Source organism: Salmo salar, chromosome ssa19, assembly GCF_905237065.1.
Source record: "Salmo salar chromosome ssa19, Ssal_v3.1, whole genome shotgun sequence".
Taxonomy (NCBI): domain Eukaryota; kingdom Metazoa; phylum Chordata; class Actinopteri; order Salmoniformes; family Salmonidae; genus Salmo; species Salmo salar.
The window spans coordinates 1,090,870-1,115,447 of NC_059460.1; the positions used below are offsets into that span (position 1 = coordinate 1,090,870).

General features: G+C 42.8%; 1 protein-coding gene across 5 annotated transcripts; it reads left to right on the forward strand.

Moving 5' to 3' along the window:
- On the forward strand, positions 1-24,578 carry LOC106578266 (SUMO-conjugating enzyme UBC9-B). Of its 5 annotated transcripts, none has more exons than XM_014156927.2 (8): positions 1-151; positions 4,326-4,505; positions 16,475-16,553; positions 22,620-22,703; positions 23,012-23,084; positions 23,233-23,342; positions 23,435-23,514; positions 23,767-24,578. In XM_014156927.2, exons 3-8 carry the CDS (start codon positions 16,488-16,490, stop codon positions 23,828-23,830), a joined length of 477 nt encoding a protein of 158 aa, XP_014012402.1. In that variant the 5' UTR covers positions 1-151; positions 4,326-4,505; positions 16,475-16,487; the 3' UTR covers positions 23,831-24,578. The 5 variants fall into 5 exon arrangements, with proteins under 5 accessions (XP_014012402.1, XP_014012405.1, XP_014012406.1 ...); XM_014156930.2 differs by having other exon boundaries at positions 7-151; positions 4,436-4,505; XM_014156928.2 differs by having other exon boundaries at positions 9-151; positions 4,266-4,505.

Genomic DNA, 24,578 nt, shown 5'->3' on the forward strand with positions numbered 1-24,578 from the left:
GGAGATTGCCTATGTTACTGGTCCTGTTATTTAGCTTGGGCAGGAACGGGTGTTTTTTTCAGGAGGGAAACTTCACCGGGCTTTATCCCGATTTAAACACGACTAATTCATCCAGTTAAAAAAATACGAGTCATTATAGCCATATTGAAAGGTAAGAGAATGTCGCCCGTGCCCTTACAATTTTGTATTTATGTAATACGAGGTTATATAATCTGTCTTGAGTTTGCGCCATTTTCGTTAGTTGGTTGATGCGTAAATGTGCGCCAGTTTGGGAAGCCCTCGGTCCTTTGTCCTGCTCAGTCATGGGTGGTATTATTGCACATTTGTGAGTTTTCGTTTTAAACTAAAGAAAGCGGACAAACATAGCAACTCCTATTTATGGGCTTCAGATGATGAGAAGAACGAGTCTCGTTGCCACAACAAGATGTGAAAAAACAACGACAAGTGCTCAAGCAGACTCCGTTCTCCAACCGCGCTCCACATATGGCCAGGGTAGTCGCACATGTTGTTGTCCAGTTTCTGACCTGGAATTTGCACCAAGAGTAATTTCTTTCGTAGGTGATTTGTGTCGTCGCTGGCATAGCTACCAGCTAACGTGCAGACAGCGGACCAGATATTTTGCGCAAAAATGTTGGGAGTTTCTGGCGCAGATTAACAGCCCGATGTTACGTTATGGTGCTAGCTAGCTATGATGATTGCTGTGTGCTCAGTCCATGACAATATCATAGTGTCAAACCCAAAAGTGCCAAATTATCAGGAAAATCCCGTCAATTTGGCTGGATTCTGTGCAATAATTAAGTCTACTGGCTACCTGACTAGCTCATTTTCCTGTTGAACTCATCTTCTCGAATCCGTAGGACCTAAAGCAATATAAGGTTCGATGGATATCGAGTTTGAGACATGCCATGTAGTATTTTAATATACGCTTTTCATATTAATTCAAAATCTCTGTTCTTTTTGTAAGCTTTCTCAAATCTCTGTGAAATGTCAACGGAGAAATGAGTTTATACCAAGCTTTTTATTTTCAAAGCCTTTACATTTTAATTCAGCTCGTGTCATGCTAATTTAGCTTTTGCGATCCGCGAAAACAACTTTTGAAGACAATTTTACATTTTGAGGTCATTATCAAAAGTTATGAGAAACCTGCACCGATATGTCAACAGAGCTAGGTGCTTATTATGTATTAGGTTACGAAATAACACTTTTTGGATATAATGTTGATATGTTAGAGACCACTCAACGTTTCAGAACATGAAAAGTCATATTTGTCTTGGTAAAATGTATTTTTAATAACACAAGGAAGTTATATTTCATCACCATAGCGCGTTTTCACCCACTCTAGGCAGAGTTGGTGGACACCCTAAATTTTGGATACATAACCTACAGTACACACCAGGACCTTTCTAGGGAAGTCAACATGGTAGATATAATTAATAGAAGTTGCTATCTATGAATGTAAAACTCTAGTCTTCGAGGGCCACTGTTTATACATGTTTTTGTCTTTTGACTAAAATAGGCTAGACTTTGTAAACCAGGTATTTACCCTTGTGTACAGAATCAAATAAAATGGTATTTGTCACATGCGCCGAATACAACAGGTGTAGACGTTACTGTGAAATGCTTACTTACGAGCCCTTAACCAACAATGCCGTTAAAGAAAAAGAGTTAAGAAAATATTTACTAAATAAAAAGTAACAAGAAAATAACAGTATCGAGGCTATGTACAGGGAGTACCGAGTCAATGTGCGGCGGTACAGGTTAGTCAAGGTAATTTGTACATGTATGTCTTAAAGTGACTATGCATAGATAATAAACAGCGAGTAGCAGCAGTGTAAAAAAAAAAAAGGTGGGGGGGGGGGGGGGGTGAATGCAAATAGTCTGGTGACCATTTGATTAATTGTTATGGCTTAGAACCTGTTAAGGAGCCTTTTTGACCTAGACTTGGCGCTCTGGTACTGCTTGCCATGTGGTAGCAGAAAGAACAGTCAATGACTTGGGTGACTGGAGTCTTTGACAATTTTTTGGGGCCTTCCTCTGCACCGCCTAGTATATAGGTCCTGAATGGCAGGAAGCTTGGCCCTAATGATGTACTGGGCCGTACGCACCGTCCTCTGTAGCGCCTTGCAGTCGGATGCCAAGCAGTTGCCATACCAGGCGGTGACGCAACCGATCAGGATGCTCTCGATGGTGCAGCTGTAGAACTTTGAGGATCTGGGCACCCATGCCAAATCTTTTTCAGTCTCCTAAGGGAGGAAGGGTGTTGTCGTGCCCTCTTCACGACTGTCTTGGTGTGTTTGGCCCATGATAGTTTGTTGGTGACGTGAACACCAAGGAACTTAACTCTCAACCCGCTCCACTACAGCCTTGTGAATGGGGCCGCATTCGGCCCTCCTTTTCCTGTAGTCCACGATCATCTCTGTTGTCTTGCTCACGTTAGAGGAGAGTTTGTTGTCCTGACACCACACTGCCAGGTCTCTGACCTCCCTATAGGCTGTCTTGTCAGTGATCAGGCCTCCACTATTGTGTCGTCAGCAAACTTAATGGCATTGGAGTCGTGCTTGGCCACACAGTCGTGGCTGAACAGGGTGTACAGGAGGGGACTAAGCACACACCCCTGAGGGCCCCCCGTGTTCAGGATCAACATGGAAGATGCATTGTTGCTTACCCTTAGGACCTAGAGGTGGCCCGTCAGGAAGTCCAGGATCCAGTTGCAGAGGGAGGTGTTTAGTCCCAGGGTCCTTAGCTTAGGGATGAGCTTTGTGGGCACTATGGTGTTGAACACTGAGCTGTAGGCAATGAACAGCATTCTCACATAGGTGACACATGCTCGACCTTGTCATCGGTGGATCTGTTGGGGCGTCATGCGAATTGGAGTGGGTCTAGGGTTTCCGGGATGATGGTGTTGATGTGCGCCATGACCAGCCTTTCAAAGCACTTCATGGCTACTGACATGAGTGCTACGGGGCAGTAGTCATTTAGGCAGGTTACCTTTGCTTTCTCAGGCACAGGGACTATGGTGGTCTTCTTGAAACATGTATGTATTACAGACCCAGTCAGGGAGCGGTTGAAAATGTCAGTGAATACACTTGCCAGTTGGTCCGTGCATGCTCTGAGTACACGTCCTGGTAATCCGTCTGGCCCAGCGGTCTTGTAAATGTTTAAAGGTCTTACTCACATTGGCTATGGAGAGCGTGATCACACAGTCGTCCTGAACAGCTGGTGCTCTCATGCATGCGTCAGTGTTGCTTGCCTCGAAGCGAGCATGAAGGGCATTTAGCTCGTCTGGTAGGTTCACATTACTGGGCAGCTCGTGGCTGAGTTCCTCTTTGTAGTTCGTAATAGTTTGCAAACCCTGCCACGTCAAACCATCAGAGCCGGTGCAGTAGGATTCAATCTTAGTCCTGTATTGATGCTTTGCTTGTTTGATAGTTCATCTGAGGGCATAGCGGGATTTCTTATAAGCATCCGGATTAGTGTCCCACTCCTTGAAAGCGGCAGATCTAGCCTTTAGGATGTTGCCTGTAATCCATGGCTTCTGGTTGGGATATGTACGTACGGTCACTGTGGGGACGACGTCGTCGATGCACTTATTGATGAAGCCAATGACTTAGGTGGTATACTCCTCAATGCCATTGCATGAATCCCGGAACATATTCCAGTCTGTGCTAACAAAACAGTCCTGTAGCATCTGCATCATCTGACCACTTCCCTATTGAGCGAGTCACTGGTACTTCCTGTTTTACTTTGTGCTTGTTAGCAGGAATCAGGAGGATATAATTATTTGTGTGTCTCTGTGTGTGGAGTAAAGGTGGTCTAGAGTTTTTTTTTTTTTTTCCCCCTCTGGTTGCACATGTGACGTTTGTAGAAATTAGGTCAAATGGATTTGCCTGCATTAAAGTCCCCGGCCACTAGGAGTTCTGCTTCTAGGTTAGCATTTTCTTGTCTGCTTATGGCCTTAAGCTGCTCGTTGAGTGCGGTCTTAGTGCCAGCATCAGTTTTTGGTGGTAAATAGACTGCTACAAGAATATAGACAGTGTGGTCTATAGTTTATCATGAGGTACTCTACCTCAGGCGAGCAATATTAGACATTGCTTACCAGCTGTTATTGACAAATATACACAACCCCACCCCTTGTCTTACCAGACGTGGTTGTTCTGTCCTGCCGGTGCTAGGAAAACCCAGCCAAATGTATATTATCTGTGTCGTCGTTCATCCACGACTCAGTGAAACATAAGATATTACAGTTTTTAATGTTCCTTTGGTAGGATAGTCTTGAATGGACATCATCCAGTTTTTTTTCCCCGTGATTGCACGTTGGCCAATAGAACGGATGGTAAAGGCGGGTTTCCCATTCGACGACGAATTCTAACAAGGCACCCCGATCTCCGCCCCCTGTATTTCCATCTTTTCTTCACGCGAACAACGGGGATTTCAGCCTGGTCTCGGAGAAGCAGTATATCTTTCGCATCGGACTCATTAAAGAAAAAATCTTCGTCCAGTTCAAGGTGAGTAATCGCTGATCTGATATCCAGAAGCTCTTTTCTGTCAGTAGAAACAGTAGCAGCAACATTATGTACAAAATAAGTTAACCAATGCAAAAACGCACAAAATGGCACAGTTGGTTAGGAGCCCGTAAAACGGCAGCTATCCCTTCCGGCGCCATTATGCTCAATTATATAAAGTGCCTTCGGAAAATATTCAGACCACGTTTTCCACATTTTGTTACATTACAGCCTTCATTGTAAAATAGATTTTTAATGAGAGTTTTGTCTTTAAAATGGTGTAAAATAGTCATATGTTTGAGAAATTGAAGTAATAGCATTTCTAAGGTATTTGAATGTCGCGCCACGGGATTCCACTGGCTGTTGACTAGGGTGGGACGCAAACGTCCCACCTAGCCCAGAGAGGTTAAAAAAATCCTTAGCAATCTACACACAATACCCCATAATGTCAAAGCGAAAACAGGTTTTTAGACCTTTTTTTACACATTTATTAAAAATTAAAAAAAACAGATGCCTTATTTACATAAGTATTCAGACACTTTGCTATGAGACTCAACATTGAGCTTGAGTGCATCCTGTTTCCATTAATCACCATTGAGATGTTTCTACAACTTCATTGGAGTCCACCTGTGGTAAATACAATTGATTGGACATGATTTGGAAAGTGTATGTATAAGGTTGACTGTCTATATAAGGTTGACAGTTGACTGTGCATGTCAGAGCAAAAACCAAGCCATGAGGTCGAAGGAATTGTCCTTGGAGCTCCGAGACGACAGGATTGTGTCAGAGGCACCGATCTGGGGAAAGGTACCAAAACATTTCTGCTGCATTGAAGGTCCCCAAGAATACAGTGGCCTCAATCATTCTTAAATGGAAGAAGTTTGGAACCACCTAGACTCTTCCTAGAGCTGGCCGCCCGGCCAAACTGAGCAATCGGGGAAGAAGGGCCTTGGTCTGGGACGTGATCAAGAACCCCCGATGGTCACTCTGACTGAGCTCCATAATTCAACTGTGGAGATGGGAGAACCTTCCAGAAGGACAACTACCTCTGCAGCACTGCATCAATCAAGCCTTTATGGTAGAGTGACCAGATGGAAGCCACTCCTCAGTACAAGGCACATGACGGCACACTTGGAATTTGTCAAGACGGTTACAGACTCTCAGACCATGAGAAACACGATTGTCTGGTCTGATGAAACCAAGATTGAACTCTTTGGCCTGAATGCCAAGGGTCATGTCTGGAGGAAACCTGGCACCATCCCTACAGTGAAGCATGGTGGTAGCAGCATGCTGTGGGGATGTTTTTCAGAGGCAGGTACTGGGAGACTAGTCAGAATCGAGGCAAAGATGAAAGGAGTGAAGTACACAGAGCTCCTTGATGAAAACCTGCTCCAGGGCGCTCAGACTAGGGTGACGGTTCACCTAACAGGACAACGACCTTAAGCAAACAGCCAAGACAACGCAGGAGTGGCTTCGGGACAAGTCTCTGAATGTGCTTGAGTGGCCAGCCAGAGCCCGGACTTGAACCTGATCGAACATCTCTGGAGAGACCTGAAAATAGCTGTGAAGCAACGCTCCCCATCCAACCTGACAGAGCTTGAGAAGATCTGCAGAAAAGAATGGGAGAAACTCCCCAAATGCAGGTGTGCCAAGCTTGTAGCGCCATACCCAAGAAGACTCGAGGCTGCAATTGCTGCCAAAGGTCCATCAAAGTACTGAGTAAATGGTCTGAATACTTATGTAAAGGTGATATTTCCGTTTTATTTTTTTATAAGTTAGTGAAAAGTTCTAAACCAGTTTTTGTTTTGTCTGTAGATTTGGGGGGGGGCAATTTAATCAATTTGAGAGGCTGTAACGTATCAAAATGTGGAAAAAGTTAAGGGGTCTGAATACTTTCCGATGGCACTGTGTGTATATACACTACCGTTCAAAAGTTTGGGGTCACTTAGAAATGTCCTTGTTTTTGAAAGAAAATAACACTTTTGTCCAATAAAATAACATAAAATGTATCAGAAATACAGTGTAGACATTGTTAATGTTGTAAATGACTATTGTAGCTGGAAATGGCTGATTTATGGAATATCTACATAGGCGTACAGAGGCCCATTATCAGCAACCATCACTCCTGTGTTCCAATGGCACGTTGTGTAAGCTAATCCAAGTTTATCATTTTAAAAGACTAATTGATCATTAGAAAACCCTTTTGCAATTATGTTAGCACAGCTAAAAACTGTTGTGCTGATTTTTAAAGAAGATATAAAACTGGCCTTCTTTAGACTAGTTGAATATCTGGAGTATCAGCATTTGTGGGTTCGATTACAGGCCAAAAATGGCCAGAAACAAAGAACTTTCTTCTGAAACTCGTCGGTCTATTCTTGTTCTGAGAAATGAAGGCTATTCCATAAGAGAAAATGCCAAGAAACTAAAGACCTTGTACAACTCCCTTCACAGAACAGTGCAAACTGGCTCTAACCAGAATAGAAAGAGTGGGAGGCCCTAGTGCACAACTGAGCAAGAGGACAAGTACATTAGTGTCTAGTTTGAGAAACAGATGCCTCAAGTCCTCAACTGGCAGCTTCATTAAAGAGTACCCGCAAAACACCAGTCTCAACGTCAACAGTGAAGAGGCAGAGTTGCAAAGAAAAAGCTATATCTCAGACTGGCCAATAAAAATAAATGATTAAGATGGGCAAAAGAACACACACTGGACAGAGGAACTCTGCCTAGAAGGCCAACATCACGGAGTCGTTTCTACACTGTTGAGACTGGTGTTTTGTGGCTACTATTTAATGAAGCTGCCAGTTGAGGACTTGTGAGGCGTCTTTCTCAAACTAGACACGCTAATGTACTTGTCCTCTTGCTCAGTTGTGCACCAGGGCCTCCCACTCTTTCTATTCTGGTTAGACCCAGTTTGCGCTGTTCTGTGAAGGGAGTAGTACACAGCTTTGTACGAGATCTTCAGTTTCTTGGCAAGTTCTCGCATGGAATTGCCTTCATTTCTCAGAACGAGAATAGACTGACGAATTTCAGAAGAAAGTTCTGTATTTTTGGCCTGTAATCGAACCCACAAATGCTGATGCTCCAGATATTCAACTAGTCTAAAGAAGGCCAGTTTTATTGCTTCTTTAATCAGGACAAGTTTTTAGCTGTGCTAACATAATTGCAAAAGGGTTTTCTAATGATCAATTAGTCTTTTTTTAAATGATAAACTTGGATTAGCTAACACAACGTGCGATCGGAACACAGGAGTGATGGTTACTGATAATGGGCCTCTGTACGCCTATGTAGATATTCCATAAATCAGCCATTTCCAGCTACAATAGTCATTTACAACATTAACAATGTCTACACTGTATTTCTGATCAATTTGATATTTTAATGGACAATTTTGTTTTGCTTTTCTCTCAAAAACAAGGACATTTCTAAGTGACCCAAACTTTTGAACAGTAGTGTGCATACGTTTACTTGCCAGTGTATGGTGAATCCTTTTCAATCACCAGGATTTCTGTATAAATTTGTCATCAAATTTGATCTGATCTTCATCTAAGTCACAACAATAGACGAACATATAACATAGTGTGCTTAAACTAATATCACGCAAATTATTGTATTTTTCCTGTCTGTATTGAATACATCATTTAAACATTCACAGTGTAGGTTGGAAAAAGTATGTGAACCCCTAGGCTAATGACTATTCCAAAAGCTAATTGCAGTCAGGAGTCAGCTAACCTGTAGTCCAATCAATGAGACGAGATCGGAGATGTTGGTTAGTTGCCTTGCCCCATAAACTCTCAAAATTTGAGTTTGCTATTCACAAGAAACATTGCCTGATGTGAACCATGCCTCAAACAAAAGAGATCTCAGAAGACCTAAGATTAAGAATGGTTGACTTGCATAAAGCTGGAAAGGGTTACAAAAGTATCTCTAAAAGCCATGATTTTCATCAGTCAACGGTAAGACAAATTGTCTATAATTGGAGAAAGTTCAACACTGTTGCTACTCTCCCTATGAGTGGCTGTCCTGCAAAGATGACTGCAAGAGCACAGCGTAGAATGCTCAGTGAGGTTAAGAAGAATCCTACTTTCAGCTAAAGACTTACAGAAAGCTCTGGAACATGCTAACATCTCTGTTGACGAGTCTACAATAGGTAAAACGCAAAACAAGAATGGTGTTCGTGGAGGACACCACGGAAGAAGCCACTGCTGAGCACACCAACATCAAAGCCTCATCTCAACTGTATGGTAGTATAGTGGAGGGAGCATCATCGTTTGGGGCTGCTTTGCTGCCTGCCTCAGTGTCTGGACAGCTTGCTATCATCGTTGGAAAAATGACTTCCCAAGTTTATCAAGACATTTTGCAGGAGAATGTTAGACTGTCTGTCCGTCAATTGAAGCTCAACAGTTGGGTGATGCAGCAGGGCAATGACCCAAAAGGCCGAAGTAAATCAACAACCGAATGGCTTCAATAGAAAAAATGATGCCTTCTGGAGTGGCCCAGTCAGAGTCCTGACCTCATCCCAATTTTAGATGCTGTTGCATGACCTCCAGCAGGTCACACCAGACATCCCAAGAATATTGCTGAACTGAAACAGTTTTGTGAAGAGGAATGGTCCAAAATGTATCCTGACCGTTGTGCAGGTCTGATCTGCAACTACAAAAAAATGTTTGGTTGAGGTTATTGCTGCCAAGGGAGGGTTAACCAGTTATTAAATCCAAGGGATCACATTAATTAAGCAAAAAAACATGCGTCCCTTTTTCAGGACCCTGTCTTTCAAAGATATTTCGTAAAAATCCTAATTTCACAGATCTTAATTGTAAAGGGTTTAAACACTGTTTCCCATTGTTGTTCAATGAACCATAAACAATTCATGAACATGCACCTGTGGAACGGCCGTTAACTTCTCTAGGGTATGTGGGACGGTAGCGTCCCACCTTGCCAGCAGCCAGTGAAATAGCAGAGCGCCAAATTCAAAACAACAACAAATCTCATAATTCAAATTTCTCACACATACAAGTATTTTACACCATTTTAAAGATGATCTTCTCGTTAATCCAACCACACTGTCCGATTTTAAAAAGGCTTCACGGCGAAAGCATAGCATTAGATTATGTTAGGACAGCACCTAGACAAGAAAAACCACTCAGCCATTTTCCAAGCAAGGAGAGGCGTCACAAAAAAACAGAAATACAGCTAATATTAATCACTAACCTTTGATCTTCATCAGATGGCACTCATAGGACTTCATGTTACACAATACATGTATGTTTTGCTCAATAAAGTTCATATTTATATCCCAAAAAATACCTTTTACATTGGCGTGTAATGTTCAGAAATGTTTTGCCTCCAAAGCTGCCGGTGAATGAGCACATCAATTTACAGAAATACTCATCATAAACGTTGATAAAATATACAACTGTTTTTCAAAGAATTATAGATGCACTACTCCTTAATGCAACCGCTGTGTCAGATTTCAAAAAAGCTTTCCGGCAAAAGCAAACTTTGCAATAATCTGAGTACAGCGCTCAGACATCAAAACAGATACCCGCCATTTTGGAGTCAACAGAAGTCACAAATAACATTATAAATATTCACTTACCTTTGATCTTCATTGGAATGCACTCCCAGGAATCTCAGTTCCACAATAAATGTTCGTTTTGTAAGAAAGTTCATCTTTATGTCCAAATACATCCTTTTTTGTTTGCGTTCCGTCGAGTAATCCAAATCCACTGTGCTCGCGCAGTGAGTTCAGACAGTCAAAAAAGTTATATTACAGTTCGTAGAAACATGTCAAACAATGTATAGAATCAATCTTTAGGATGTTTTTATCATAAATCTTCCATAATATTCCAACCGGACAATTCCTTTGTCTTCAAAAAAAAGGAACACAGCTAACTCTCACGGGAGTGCGCGCCACTGAGCTCATGTCATTTTCTGTCACCTGATTCCAATAGCTCTTATTCTCTCCCCATTCACAGTAGAAGCATGAAACAACGTTCTAAAGACTCTTGACATCTAGTGGAAGCCTTAGGAAGTGCAAAATGACCCACAGACACTGTATATTGGATAGGGTATCACTTGAAAAACTACAAACCTCAGATTTCCACACTTCCTGGTTGGATTTTTTTCTCAGGTTTTTGCCTGCCATATGAGTTCTGTTATACTCACAGACATCATTCAAACAGTTTTAGAAACTTCAGAGTGTTTTCTATCCAAATCCACTAATAATATGCATATCTTAGCTTCTGGGACTGAGTAGCAGGCAGTTTATGCTGGGCACCTTCTTCATCCGGACGTCAAAATACTACCCCCTACCCAAGAGAGGTTAAGACACTAACAGCTAACAAACGGTAGGCAATTAAGGTCACAGTTATGAAAACTTAGGACACTATAGAGGCCTTTCTACTGACTCTGGAAAAACACCAAAAGAAAGATGCCCAGGGTCCCTGCTCATCTGTGTGAATGTGTTTTAGGCATGCTGCAAGGAGGCATGGGGACTGCAGATGTGGCCAGGGCAATAAATTGCAATGTCTGTACTGTGAGACGCCTAAGACAGAGCTACAAGGAGACAGGACGGACAGCTGATCGTCCTCGCAGTGGCAGACCACGTGTGACAACACCTGCACAGGATCGGTACATCCGAACATCACACCTGTGGGACAGTTGCAGGATGACAACAACTGCCCGAGTTACACCAGGAACGCACAATCCCTCCATCAGTGCTCAGACTGTCCGCAATAGGCTGAGAGGCTGGACTGAGGGCTTGTAGGCCTGTTGCAAAAACAGGTCCTCACCAGACATCACCGGCAACAACGTCGCCTATGGGCACAAACCCACTGTCGCTGGACCAGACAGGACTGGCAAAAAGTGCTCTAAACTGACGAGTCGCGGTTTTGTCTCACCAGGGGTGATGGTCGGATTCGCGTTTATCGTCGAAGGAAGGAGTGTTACACCGAGGCCTTTACTCTGGAGCGGGATCGAGGTGGAGGGTCCGTCATGGTCTGGGGCGGTGTGTCACAGCATCGTCGGACTGAGCTTGTTGTCATTGCAGGCAATCGCAACGCTGTGCGTTACAGGGAAGACATCCTCCTCCCTCATGTGGTACCCTTCCTGTGGGCTCATCCTGACATGACCCTCCAGCATGACAATGCCACCAGCTATACTGCTCGTTCTGTGCGTGATTTCCTGCAAGACAGGAATGTCAGTGTTCTGCCATGGCCAGCGACGAGCCCGGATCTCAATCCCATTGAGCACGTCTGGGACCTGTTGGATCGGAGGGTGAGGGCTAGGGCCATTCCCCCCCCAGAATTGTCCGGGAACTTGCAGGTGCCTTGGTGGAAGAGTGGGGTAACATCTCACAGCAAGAACTGGCAAAACTGGTGCAGTCCATGAGGAGGAGATGCACTGCAGTACTTAATGTAGCTGGTGGCCACACCAGATACTGACTGCGATTTTTGATTTTGACCCCCCCTTTGTTCAGGGACACATTATTCAATTTCTGTTAGTCACATGTCTGTGCAACTTGTTCAGTTTTTCTCAGTTGTTGAATCTTGTTAGGTTCATACAAATATTTACACATGTTATGGTTGTTGAAAATAAACGCCGTTGACAGTGAGGATGTTTCTTTTTTTTGTTGAGTTTACATTTCCCACCCTGGACTGTGAATGTTTACATGGTGTGTTCAATAAAGACATGAAAATGTATATTTGTGTGTTATTAGTTTAAGCAGACTGTTTGTCTATTGTTGTGACCTAGATGAAGATCAGATAACATTTTATGACCAATTTATGCATAAGTACAGGTATTTCCAAAGGGTTCCCATACTTTTTCTTGCCCTGTGTAACACACACACAGTAGGTATTCAACCCTCTTGGGATATTTTTATTTTGTTGAATTATTTAACTGAGTTGTATTTTTATTTATCGTTGATCTAGACAAAACTACTCCCTTTTTTTTACCTTGGCAAGTCAGTTAAGAACAAATTCTTATTTTCAATGACGGCCTAGGAGCAGTGCCTGTTCAGGGGCAGAATGACAGATTTGTACCTTGTCAGCTCGGGGATTTGATCTTGCAACCTTTCTGTTACTAGTCCAATGCTCTAACCACTAGGCCAACCTGCCGCTTCATTATGTCAACGTGAAAAGAGTTCTATAAATGTGGACAAATTCCTAAAAATCAACTATAATATAGTTTCATAAGTATTCACACCCATTGTTAAGGCAAGCCTAAATTAGTGTAGGAGTATTTAGCTGAAGTCACTTAAGATAGATGGACTCACTCTGTGAAATGATATGGGTTTACATGATTTTTGAATGACTAACCCTTCATCTGTCCCTGTGAATTTCTTCACATTTTGTTACAAAGTGGGATTTCAAGAAATGTAATTGTTGACCAAAAAATTACAATGTACACAAAATACTTTGACAAAGTGGAAGTAAAAAATTTTTTTTATAGGAGCGGAATACTAATGCATGTTAGAAACAACTTTGGCGTCGATTACAGTTGAGTCTTATGGATAAGTCTAAGAGCTTTGCACACCTGGATTGTGCAATGTTTGCCTTTTTCTAATTAAAATTATTCAAGCTCTGTTGGGGTACATTGCTAGATGCCAATTTTCAAGTCTTGCCATAGATTTTCAAGCAGATTTAAGTCAACTTTTAGTTGGCTACTCAGGAACATTCACTGTCTTCTTGGTACGCAAATCAATGTACATTTTGGCCTTGTGTTGTAGGTTATATTGTCCTGCTGAAATGTGTATTTCCTCTCCCAGTCTCTGGTGTAAAGCAGGCTTTCCTCTAGGATTTTGCCTATGCGTAGCTCATCCTGTTTTTATTTTTATCCTGAAACTCCCCAGTATTTGCCTTTTGTCAAGCATACCCTGATGCAGTAACCACCATGCTTAAAAAGGAGGCAGTTAGTGTTGTTGGATTTGACCCAACCATGAGTAAGGCTTTGCATTTAGGCCAAAAGGTGTATTACCTTAACATTGGAGCATTTTATGTAGATTGTTGGAAAAATGGAAATTAAAGTCCATTTTAATCTAACTTTTGTAACACATTAAATGTGAATAAATCCGAGAGGTCTGAATACTTTCGTACGGTCTCTGTCAAGTGTTGAATATTAAGCACAGATTCGATTACAAAGACCAGAGCTTTTCGAAAGCTTTAAAGATGGGCAGTGATTGGTAGATGGGTAACGATAACAAATCAGACAGAGAATATGTCTCAAGTTAATAATTATGTTGTGGATGATGTATTAAACCACCCAGAAACGTAATACGGAGAGAGAAAAAAAGCACTTTGTCCTAAATGCCTTATGTTTGGGCCAAACACATCCAGGGTTTCTGTTAGGACAATGTGGGGCAGGACATTTGACCGGCAACATTTAATTTACTGGACCCATATGCATTGGGGAATGACTGAGATCTCATTTAGAATATGGTAATTCATATTAACAGAACATGCAAGTTGAGGATGCAACGATGTGCGGTCCTTCATACTTTGACATTTTAGAATAACTTTCCATTTACTTTTTCTCAGCCAACAACACGAGTAACAAACAGCAAAATCACTAGCCTATGTCAATCTACTGTAGTAGAATAGTTTAGGCTACCTATTCTATTGATCAGCTTGTTGAAAAAGAAATAGCCTATTCCAAAACACTCTGGGACAGTTGTGGGATGATGGGTCCCAAATTCGCGAATGTTTATTCCATAATGCAATTAGCGGGAAAATACCATTGTCAAAAGGGCACTGCACATGCGAGCGGTTTCATGTGACGGATGAAAATATCTGTCCGAAATATAGGAAGAGAGATCTAATAGGCTACTTTGAAGCAAGGTAAGACGTGCCTCGTTTATTGAAATGTTCAAGATTTTATTTTTTTAAGTATATGATTTCAAAATAGATACTGCCTCCCAGCTCATTGCAAGGTGGTGTGAAGTCTGCCTTGTGTTGCCGTTAGATGCAGAGTTCAAAACAACTCAGGAAATCTCAGACTTCTTCAGTGCATTCAAGACAACTTGGAACTGGGGGGAAAACTTGCTCCGACTGGGGGGCAAAATGGTTTTCAACGAACGATCATCCAACTCAAACCCCAACTTTCGGACCTAAAGATCACTGACGACATGATTTGACCCAGTTGTCTTGAAAGCACCAAGATGCTGCAGCTCTTGCACTGTCTTGACAGATTTTTCACTCAAAGATGCATAATGAATATACTGTACACACGTGCCAATTTAATTCCACCAAATTATGCAAATGAACCCATAGACGGGGATCATCAACTAGATTCACCCGCGGGCCGATTTTTTTTTTTTTTTTTTTTATATATATTTATTTACATTCTTGCGCAGATGGTCGGGGGGGCTGAAACGTAATTGCGCAATAAGACCCGAGGGGGTGTGGTGTATATATTTAGAGGTTTTAAGTTCCGTGGGAATATATGGGAATTAACAGGAATACAGTTCAAGTTGTAAGTTTACATACACCTTGACCAAATACATTTAAACTCAGTTTTTCACAATTCCTGACATTTAATCCTAGTAAAAATTCCCTGTCTTAGGTCAGTTAGGATCACTACTTTATTTTAAGAATGTGGAATGTCAGCATAATAGTAGAGAATTATTTATTTCAGCTTTTATTTCTTTCATCACATTCCCAGTGGGTCAGAAGTTTACATACACTCAATTAGTATTCGGTAGCATTGCCTTTAAATTGTTCAACTTGGGTCAAACGTTTCGGGGAGCCTTCCACAAGCTTCCCACAATAAGTTGGGTGAATTTTGGCCCATTCCTCCTGACAGAGCTGGTGTAACTGAGTCAGGTTTGTAGGCCTCCTTGCTCACACATGCTTTTTCAGTTCTGCCTACAAATCTTCTATGGGATTGATGGCCACTCCAATACCTTGACTTTGTTGTCCTTAAGCCATTTTGCAACAACTTTGGAAGTATGCTTGGGATCATTGTCCATTTGGAAGACCCATTTGCGACCAAGCTTTAACTTCCTGGCTGACGTCTTTATGTGGCTTCAATATATCCCATAATTTTCCTACCTCATGATGCCATCTAATTTGTGAAGTGCACCAGTCCCTCGTGCAGCAAAGCACCCCCACAACATGATGCTGCCATTCCCGTGCTTCACGGTTGGGATGGTGTTCTTCGGCTCGCAAGCCTCCCCCCTTTTTCCTACAAACATAACGATGGTCAAAACATAATCATTTCAAACCTTGCTTACATTTGTATGCGATCACGTCTCTGTGTGGGAATGGTTGGGAATAAAAGCTAACATTACCAAGAACACAGTGAATGTTCCTGAAAAGTGCTTGAACAATTTTGAAAAGAATGATGGGCAAATATTGCACAATCCAGGTGTGCAAAGCTATTAAGGTGTTTGCATGCTTCCCAGCCAAAACAGTTCGGAAGAGTTTGTGCATATAATGACTACATTTTGATATTTTTGTTCAAACACGTTTTTGTTCCAACATCTTAGTTAGATGTCAAATTAGGCGACTAAGATCTCAGCAAAAACGTCAATTAATGACAGATTTCTTGAGTTATCTTAGTCATTTTTTATTTAAAAAAAATGTTAGCGTATACTGGCTATGGCGTCTCAAAGTGGACAAACGGTACAATTGGCGCTTTTTTTTCCCCCCGAAGATCTTATTAAGGGAGTATAAAAGCACATTTGTTCAGTTCTCGGCTAGGCTCCATCCGAACTGAAGCATGCTGCCGCCTTTAGACTTACCCATGAACTGACAGCTGTAATCGCTGCCAAAGGTGTTTCTAACATGTATTGACTCAGGGTGAATGCTTATCTAATCATGGTGTTTTTATTTTTTTATCTTTAAAACATTTAAAGTTTTCTTCCACTTTGGCATTGGAGTAGGTTGACAAAATTATACATTTAACCGAATTCCTTAGATTTTGTATTTACATGTCTTTGAAAGCACACTTGTTTGTTACTTCTGCTGTTTCAGGAGCCCACCAATCATGTCAGGCATTGCATTGAGCCGGCTTGCCCAGGAGCGCAAAGCATGGCGGAAAGACCACCCTTTCGTGAGTATTTATGCCAGTCAAGCGTCACATTTTCAGTGTGTAGTTCTGGACCAGGGGTGTCGAACATCCAGCACGCGAGGGGGTCCACGAGTGGTTTGAGTAAAAAAATATTTATACACTGAGTGTATAAAACATTAAGACCGCCTTCCTAATATTGAGTTTCACCCCCTTTGCCCTCAGAACAGCTTCAATTTGTCGGGACTGGAATCTGCAAGGTGTCAACCATTCCACAGGGATGCTGCCCATGTTGACTCCAATGCTTTCCACAGTTGTCAAGTTAGCTGGATGTCCTTTGGGTGGTGGACCATTTTTGATGCACATGGGAAACTGTTGAGTGTGGAAAAACCCAGCAGCATTGCAGTTCTTTACACAAACCGGTGCGCCTGGCACCTACTACCATACCTCGTTCAAAGGCACTTAAATATGTTGTCTTGCCCATTCACCCTCTGAATGGCACACATACACAACCCATGTCTCAAGGCTTAAAAACCCTTTAACCTAATCTCTGCCCCTTCATATAAACTGTTTGAAATGGATTTAGCAAGTGACATCAATTAGGGATCATAGCTTTCACCTGGTCAGTATGTAATGGAAAAAGCAGGTGTTCATAATGTTTTTTTACACTCTGTGTGTATACACACACACACACAAACAAACAGTGCATTCGGAAGTATTCAGACACCTTGACTTTTTCCACATTTTGTCACATTACAGCCTTATTCTAAAATTGATTAAATGAATAAAAAAATCCTATCTACACACAATACCCCATAATGACAAAGTGAAAAAAACTGTTTTTTATACATTTGTGCAAACGTATTAAAAATGAACTGAAAATCCTTATTTACATAAGTATTCAGACCCTTTGCTATGAGACTCTAAATTGAGCTTAGGTCCATCCTGTTTCCATTGTTTAGCCTCAATGTTTCTACACCTTGATTGTCCACCTGTGGGATATGAAGTTGATTGGACATGATATGGAAAGGCACACATCTTTCTATATAAGGTCCCACAGTTGACAGTGCATGTCAGAGCAAAAACCAAGCCATGAGGTTGAAGGAATTATCCATAGAGCTCCGAGACAGGATTGTGTTGAGGAACAGATCTGGGGAAGGGTACCAAAACATTTCTACAGCATTGAAGGTCCCCAAGAACACAGGGGCCTCCATCATTCTTAAATGAAACAAGTTTGGAACCACCAAGACTCTTCCTAGAGCTGGCCGCCCCGGCCAAACAGCAATCAGGGGAGAAGGGCCTTGGTCAAGGATGTGACCAAGAACCAAATGGTCACTCTGAAATAGCTCTAGAGTTCCTCTGTGGAAATGGGAGAACCTTCCAGAAAGACAACCACCTCTCAGCACTCTACCAATCAGGCCTTTATGGTAGAGTGGCCAGACAGAAGCCACTCCTCACATGACAGCCCGCTTGGAGTTTGCCAAAAGGCACCTAAAGACTCTCAGACCAGTCGAAACAAGATTCTCAGGTCTGATGAAACCAAGCTTAAACACTTTGGCCTGAAGGCCAAGTATCACATCTGGAGGAAACCTGGCACCATCCCTACGGTGAAGCGTGGTGGTGGGAGCATCATGCTGTGGGATGTTTTTCTTCTTCTCCTTTCCCCCTTCTGATAACCAGGCGGCGAATCGCATCTCTGCATGTCTGTCAGACATATCAGTGTGGATGACGGATCACCACCTCAAACTGAACCTCGGCAAGACGGAGCTGCTCTTCCTCCCGGGGAAGGACTGCCCGTTCCATGATCTCGCCATCACGGTTGACAACTCCCTTGTGTCCTCCTCCCAGAGTGCTAAGAACCTTGGCGTGATCCTGGACAACACCCTGTCGTTCTCCACTAACATCAAGGCGGTGACCCGATCCTGTAGGTTCATGCTCTACAACATTCGCAGAGTACGACCCTGCCTCACACAGGAAGCGGCGCAGGTCCTAATCCAGGCACTTGTCATCTCCCGTCTGGATTACTGCAACTCGCTGTTGGCTGGGCTCCCTGCCTGTGCCATTAAACCCCTACAACTCATCCAGAACGCCGCAGCCCGTCTGGTGTTCAACCTTCCCAAGTTCTCTCACGTCACCCCGCTCCTCCGCTCTCTCCACTGGCTTCCAGTTGAAGCTCGCATCAGCTACAAGACCATGGTGATTGCCTACGGAGCTGTGAAGGGAACGGCACCTCCATACCTTCAGGCTCTGATCAGGCCCTACACCCAAACAAGGGCACTGCGTTCATCCACCTCTGGCCTGCTGGCCCCCCTACCTCTGAGGAAGCACAGTTCCCGCTCAGCCCAGTCAAAACTGTTCGCTGCTCTGGCACCCCAATGGTGGAACAAGCTCCCTCACGACGCCAGGACAGCGGAGTCAATCACCACCTTCCGGAGACACCTGAAACCCCACCTCTTTAAGGAATACCTAGGATAGGATAAAGTAATCCTTCTAACCCCCCCCTTAAAAGATTTAGATGCACTATTGTAAAGGGGTTGTTCCACTGGATATCATAAGGTGAATGCACCAATTTGTAAGTCGCTCTGGATAAAAAATGTAATGTTTTTCTGCAGTAGGGACTGGGAGACTAGTCAGGATCAAGGGAAAGATGAACAGAGCAAAGTACAGAGATCCGAGATGAAAAACTGCTCCAGAGTGCACAGAGCCAAGACAAAGCAGGAGTGGCTTCGGAACAAGTCTCTGAATGTCCTTGAGTGGCCCAGCCAGAGCCTGGACTTGAACCCGATCGAACATCTCTGGAGAGACCTGAAAATAGCTGAGAGGATCTGCAGAAAAGAATGGGAGAAACTCCCCAAATAGAGGTGTGCCAAGCTTGTAGCGTCTTACCCAAGAAGACTTGAGGCTGTAATTGCTGCCAAAGGTGCTTCAACAACTTTAAATTGTCTGAATACTTATGTAAATGTGATATTTCAGTTCTATTTATATTTTGCTAAAAAAACAAAACTGTTTTGTCATGGGGTATTTTGTGTGTAGATTTGGGGGGGGCTATTTAATAAATTTTAGAAGAAGGATGTAACTAGGGATTCACAATATATCGGTGAGCATATCGTAAATCGGCCGATATTAGCTAAAAATGCCGGCATCGGCCCGATATCTAGTTTAACTTCTATGGGATAGGGGACGGTATTTGGACGTCCGGATGAAAAGCGTGCCCAAAGTAAACTGCCTGCTGCCCCTTTCCAGAAGCTAGGATATGCATATAATTGGTACATTTGAATAGAAAACACTCTAAAGTTTCTAAAACGGTTAAAATAATGTCTGTGAGTATAACAGAACTGAAATGGCAGGCGAAACCCAGAGGACAAACCCCCCCCCCCCCCCAAAAAAAATGGCTGGCACTTTTTTATAATAGGGCGAAATTGTGCCCGATTGCAGTTCCTAGGGCTTCCACTAGATGTCAACAGACTTTAGAAAGAGTTTCAGGCTGGGTTTTGGAAGGAAAAAAAAAAATTCTAGGTGGCTCCCATTTTGGTTGTAGTGTTTCCAAGCGCGTGAATGAGAGTGCGTTCTTTGGTATTTTTCTCCGGTAAAGACAAAAGCGATTCTCCGTCTTAAATTGTTTATTTGCGTATTAGGGTTCCTACTGTTTGATTTATAAACATTGATTGACTTGTTTGGATAAGTTTATTGGTAACGTTTGGGATTGATTTTTGTATGCATTTTGAAGGAGGGAAACCAAGTGGATTATTGACTGAAGCGCGCCAGCTAAACTGAGTTTTTATGGATCTAAAGAAGGACATTATTGAACAAAAGGACCATTTGTAATGTAACTGGGACCTTTTGGAGTGCCAACAGAAGATCTTCAAACATAAGGCATATATTATATCGCTATTTCTGACTTTCGTGTCGCAACTCGCTGGTTGAAAATGATTTGTTATGCATTTGTGTGCTGGGCGCTGTCCTCAGATAATCGCAGGGTTTGCTTTCGCCGTAAAGCCTTTTTGAAATCTGACACAGCGCCTGGATTAACAACAAGTTAAGCTTTATTTTGATGTATTGCACTTGTGACTTCATGAAAGTTTCACATTTGTAGTAATTTAATTTGAATTTGGCGCTCTGCAATTTCATCTGAAATTGTCTAAATGGGACGGTAGCGTCACACTAATCCGCAAGAAGTTAACGCCGATGTGCAAAACCGATGTCAAAGCTGACGTGCATACCTATATAACGTTTGCAGATGATGCCACGAAAAATGCAGCGCTACACAGAACAAAAGTAGAAAAACACTAAGCGCACACTTCCAACTAAACAAGTTCAAGTCGGGCAGTCATTTGAAATAGAAAGACATTTTCAGCAAGACAACTCAAAGGCGAAATCCATTAATGCCAAGGTAATGGAATTCATTGCCCTTGACAATCAACCGTTCTCTGTCGTGGATGATGTTGGCTTTCGCTGACTGGTCAAGCACTAGTACACACTACCAAGTAGGTGCTCTTTTTCAGATGTTGCCCTACCGGAGTTACACAGTATTGTTGAAATGCACATCCATGAGCTACTTGCTATGGGTATCACTGCTATTAGCTTCACGACTGACATTTGGACCAGCGATGTCAGCCCCATGAGCATGCTGAGTCTGACAGTACAGTGGGTCGATGAGGATTTCGTACTGAGGAAAGCCATATTGCATGCTCAAGAATGTGCTGGTTCTCATACCGCTGCTGCCATTTCAATGGCATTTGAGAACATGTTTGAAACTTGGAAACATGAACACATTCCTAGCGCCATTCGAACAACTGACTCGAAATAAGCTCATCAACTGCGTCTGCAGCAGACGTGATACCCCGTCATGGTATTGAAACGCCTGCTCAACAAAACTCCACGGCCTGTGTCTGCAGTTAACTTACAAAGTACTCGAGGCTGTGAACAAGCGATTCAGTGGCATTCTCTCTTTACTGTGTCGCCACCATGCTAGGTACAAGGACCGCTACTTCGATGCAGACAAACAGGGTTTACGTGAAATGTTAGACACAGCTGGACAAGATGGAAATGGACACAGTGACTGTGCGCACCGAGGAGGAGGCCATGGACAGACGGAGCTGAAACTTGACATGTATGTTGAAATCCTGGTTGATAATGAAACGACTGAACAACGAAACAGCACAGCTGTATTGAGCGGTTAACACCTGCTCGCTCAACCCGGAAGCCAGCTTCACCAATGTGTCCAAGGAAACACCGTTCAACTGACGACCGAAGTCAGCCTGCAGGCCCCTGGCCCGCCACAAGGAGTTGCTAGAGCGTGATGAGCCAAGTTAAGCACCCCCGGCCAAACCCTCCCCTAACCCGGACGACGCTGAGCCAATTGTGCGCCACCCTATGGAACTCCCGGTCACAGCTGGTAATGACACAGCCTGGGATCGAACCCCAGGCTATAGTGATGCTGCAACACTGCAATGCAGTGCCTTAGACTGCTGTGCCACTCGGGAGGCACTATATTTAGATTTAAATTTTATTATAATAAAATAAATAAATTTTAAGGCTGCATGATGCGACTAATGATTTAAAAAAAGTTGCATGAAAGGCATGAGCTCTGCTTTGTTTCTTGTGCAGGCTGCACACACTTCATTAGTCTCTCATTCACATTTTGACAAGCACTTGATAATCTCATCAGGCCTCTAATTTCCCGGCGACATCCCCCTTGTGTGGCCGTAATGCCCCCTAAAAACAATCCATGCCTTTTGTGGCCAAAGGGTTACCGTGACTAAACGGGCACGTGGAATTTGACTGCGGTCATGACTCGTGACCGCCAGTGTGGCAGGTAATATAGTCACCGAAACAGCCCTATGTCCAACTGGCCTCGCAACCGCAGACCACATGTATGGCGTCGTGTGGGTGAGCAGTTTGCTGACGTCAACGTTGTAAACAGAGTGCCCCATGGTGGAGTTATGGTATGGGCAGGTATAAGCTACGGACAACGAACACAATTGCGTCTTATTGATGGCCTTTTGAATGCACAGAGATACTGTGACGAGATCCTGAGGCCCATTGTGCCATTTATCCACCGCCATCACCTCATGTTTCAGAATTTTACTGATTGATGCACCTCTTTCTCAGGGCTTTGTGGCTGTGCCGACGAAAAACCCAGATGGAACGATGAACTTGATGAACTGGGAATGTGCTATTCCTGGGAAGAAGGGGGTAAGTAAAGCCATTTCTCTACACATGCAGTTAAAAATAGTCATTGTTTATAGCACTCCATATGTGCATAGTTGGTAGTAGATCATTGAGAGGAAATGTTTTGCACCTGCATATGTAGTAGTTTCATACACCAACACTGAAAAGTGGATATCTTGTATGAAACCAAAGATTGCTAGGATGGGTCATGGCTCATCCTTGACCCTCACATAGTTCGCAAGCGTTTCTGGTCCATTATTAAATAAGAATTTATTTTTAACTGACTTGCCTAGTTTAATATATATTTTTTAATGCTTATGACTCGTCCCCAGACCCCTTGGGAAGGAGGCTTGTTCAAACTGCGGATGCTGTTCAAGGATGACTATCCTTCCTCGCCCCCAAAGTGTAAGTTCATTTTTTTTTTTCTCCCCCTCGGAATTTCAGGTGAAATTGGTGATCAAAGGTTGGAAGGATGTGTTGGAACAGGACTTAGAACTTATCTCATGACCTATTTTCCCCATAATGATTCCCTCGTTTTTTTTCTATTTTATAGGTAAATTTGAGCCTCCACTCTTCCATCCTAACGTATATCCGTCAGGCACAGTATGCCTATCCATTCTAGAGGAAGACAAGGACTGGCGACCAGCCATCACCATCAAGCAGGTTAGGATATCCTGGTGATTGACTTACAAACTATAGGCACCAAATGGCTATGCCCAACTAACATGATCTTTATGTATTGTCATATCTTACAGATCCTATTAGGAATACAGGAACTCTTAAATGAGCCCAATATCCAGGATCCAGCCCAAGCAGAGGCATACACAATTTACTGGTGAGTCTAATTTTATTTGTCACGTGTGCCGAATACAACAGGTGTAGACCTTACAGTGAAATGCTTACTTACAATCCCTAACCAACAATGTAGTTTAAAAAAATACCCCCAGAAATAAAAGTAACAATTAATTCAAGTGCAGCAGTAAAATCGAGGGGATTCCTTACAGTTTGCAGTTTTGTTTTTTGATGGGGATATGGTGGATGTAACACTATATTGCAGTTGTTTTACTAAACCCCTCTTTTTTTTCAGCCAAAACAGAGTAGAATATGAAAAAAGAGTTCGAGCACAGGCCAAAAAATTCTCCCCTTCATAAGGGTGAAGATCGTTCGGCTTCGGCAGAAGGAATGGATCAAACGTGGATCACCACCGCCCCTGTTTCTCTATGAATGTGCCCCTCTCACATCGGGACTCGCTTATAAGGACTTCTATTTAAAACTCTTGACAGGCATTCTGTGCCATCTTCTACTCTGACCTACCCCCCTTTTTTTTAAACTGCTGGGCTGGTGTGTGGCGGGTGCTAGGAGGAAATGGGTGCCGTAGCACCCCGGCCGCTTCCTTTTAGCTGTATTACTTGTCTTATGGTGCGAGGGACACGGCAAAGTACCGGTTTCACCATCGACTCAAAAATAACCCGATCTTCATCCTCTTTAGAGGAAGAGAACGTCTTGGTTGTCTTTAGTTTTTTTTTTTTATTGTTTTTGCTCCCAAAGATGGTCTATTCCTTAAACCCCTCCCCTCATATTTCCATGATTTTAATTATGTAAAATGTGCTAATTACGTAATTGTCAGTATTTCAACTGCTGTATAATGAATGGCACTTTTATACTGTCATCTCACAATTGTCTCTAGTTTGCTTTGTCTGATTCTCTTATGCAGGTTTTCTATTCAGCATGCTGTAATATAAGATAATCTGCTGTCTTTTTGTTATTTGGGGTGTTTGCTATGAAAAAAAATGGCCACATTGACTCGCAAGGCAGGTAGGCTTACGTCTGTATCAGTCTTTATGTTTATATGGTGCTTTGTTCATGTATGTGTTAGAGTAAATAAACTGTTTCTATAAA

Coding starts and splice junctions, on each gene's coding strand:
- LOC106578266 (XM_014156927.2), top strand. CDS start 16,488: ATGTCAGGCATTGCATTGAGCCGGCTTGCCCAGGAGCGCAAAGCATGG. Junction 16,554..22,619: donor GGCGGAAAGACCACCCTTTC/GTGAGTATTTAT, acceptor CCTCTTTCTCAG/GGCTTTGTGGCTGTGCCGAC. Junction 22,704..23,011: donor CTATTCCTGGGAAGAAGGGG/GTAAGTAAAGCC, acceptor ACTCGTCCCCAG/ACCCCTTGGGAAGGAGGCTT.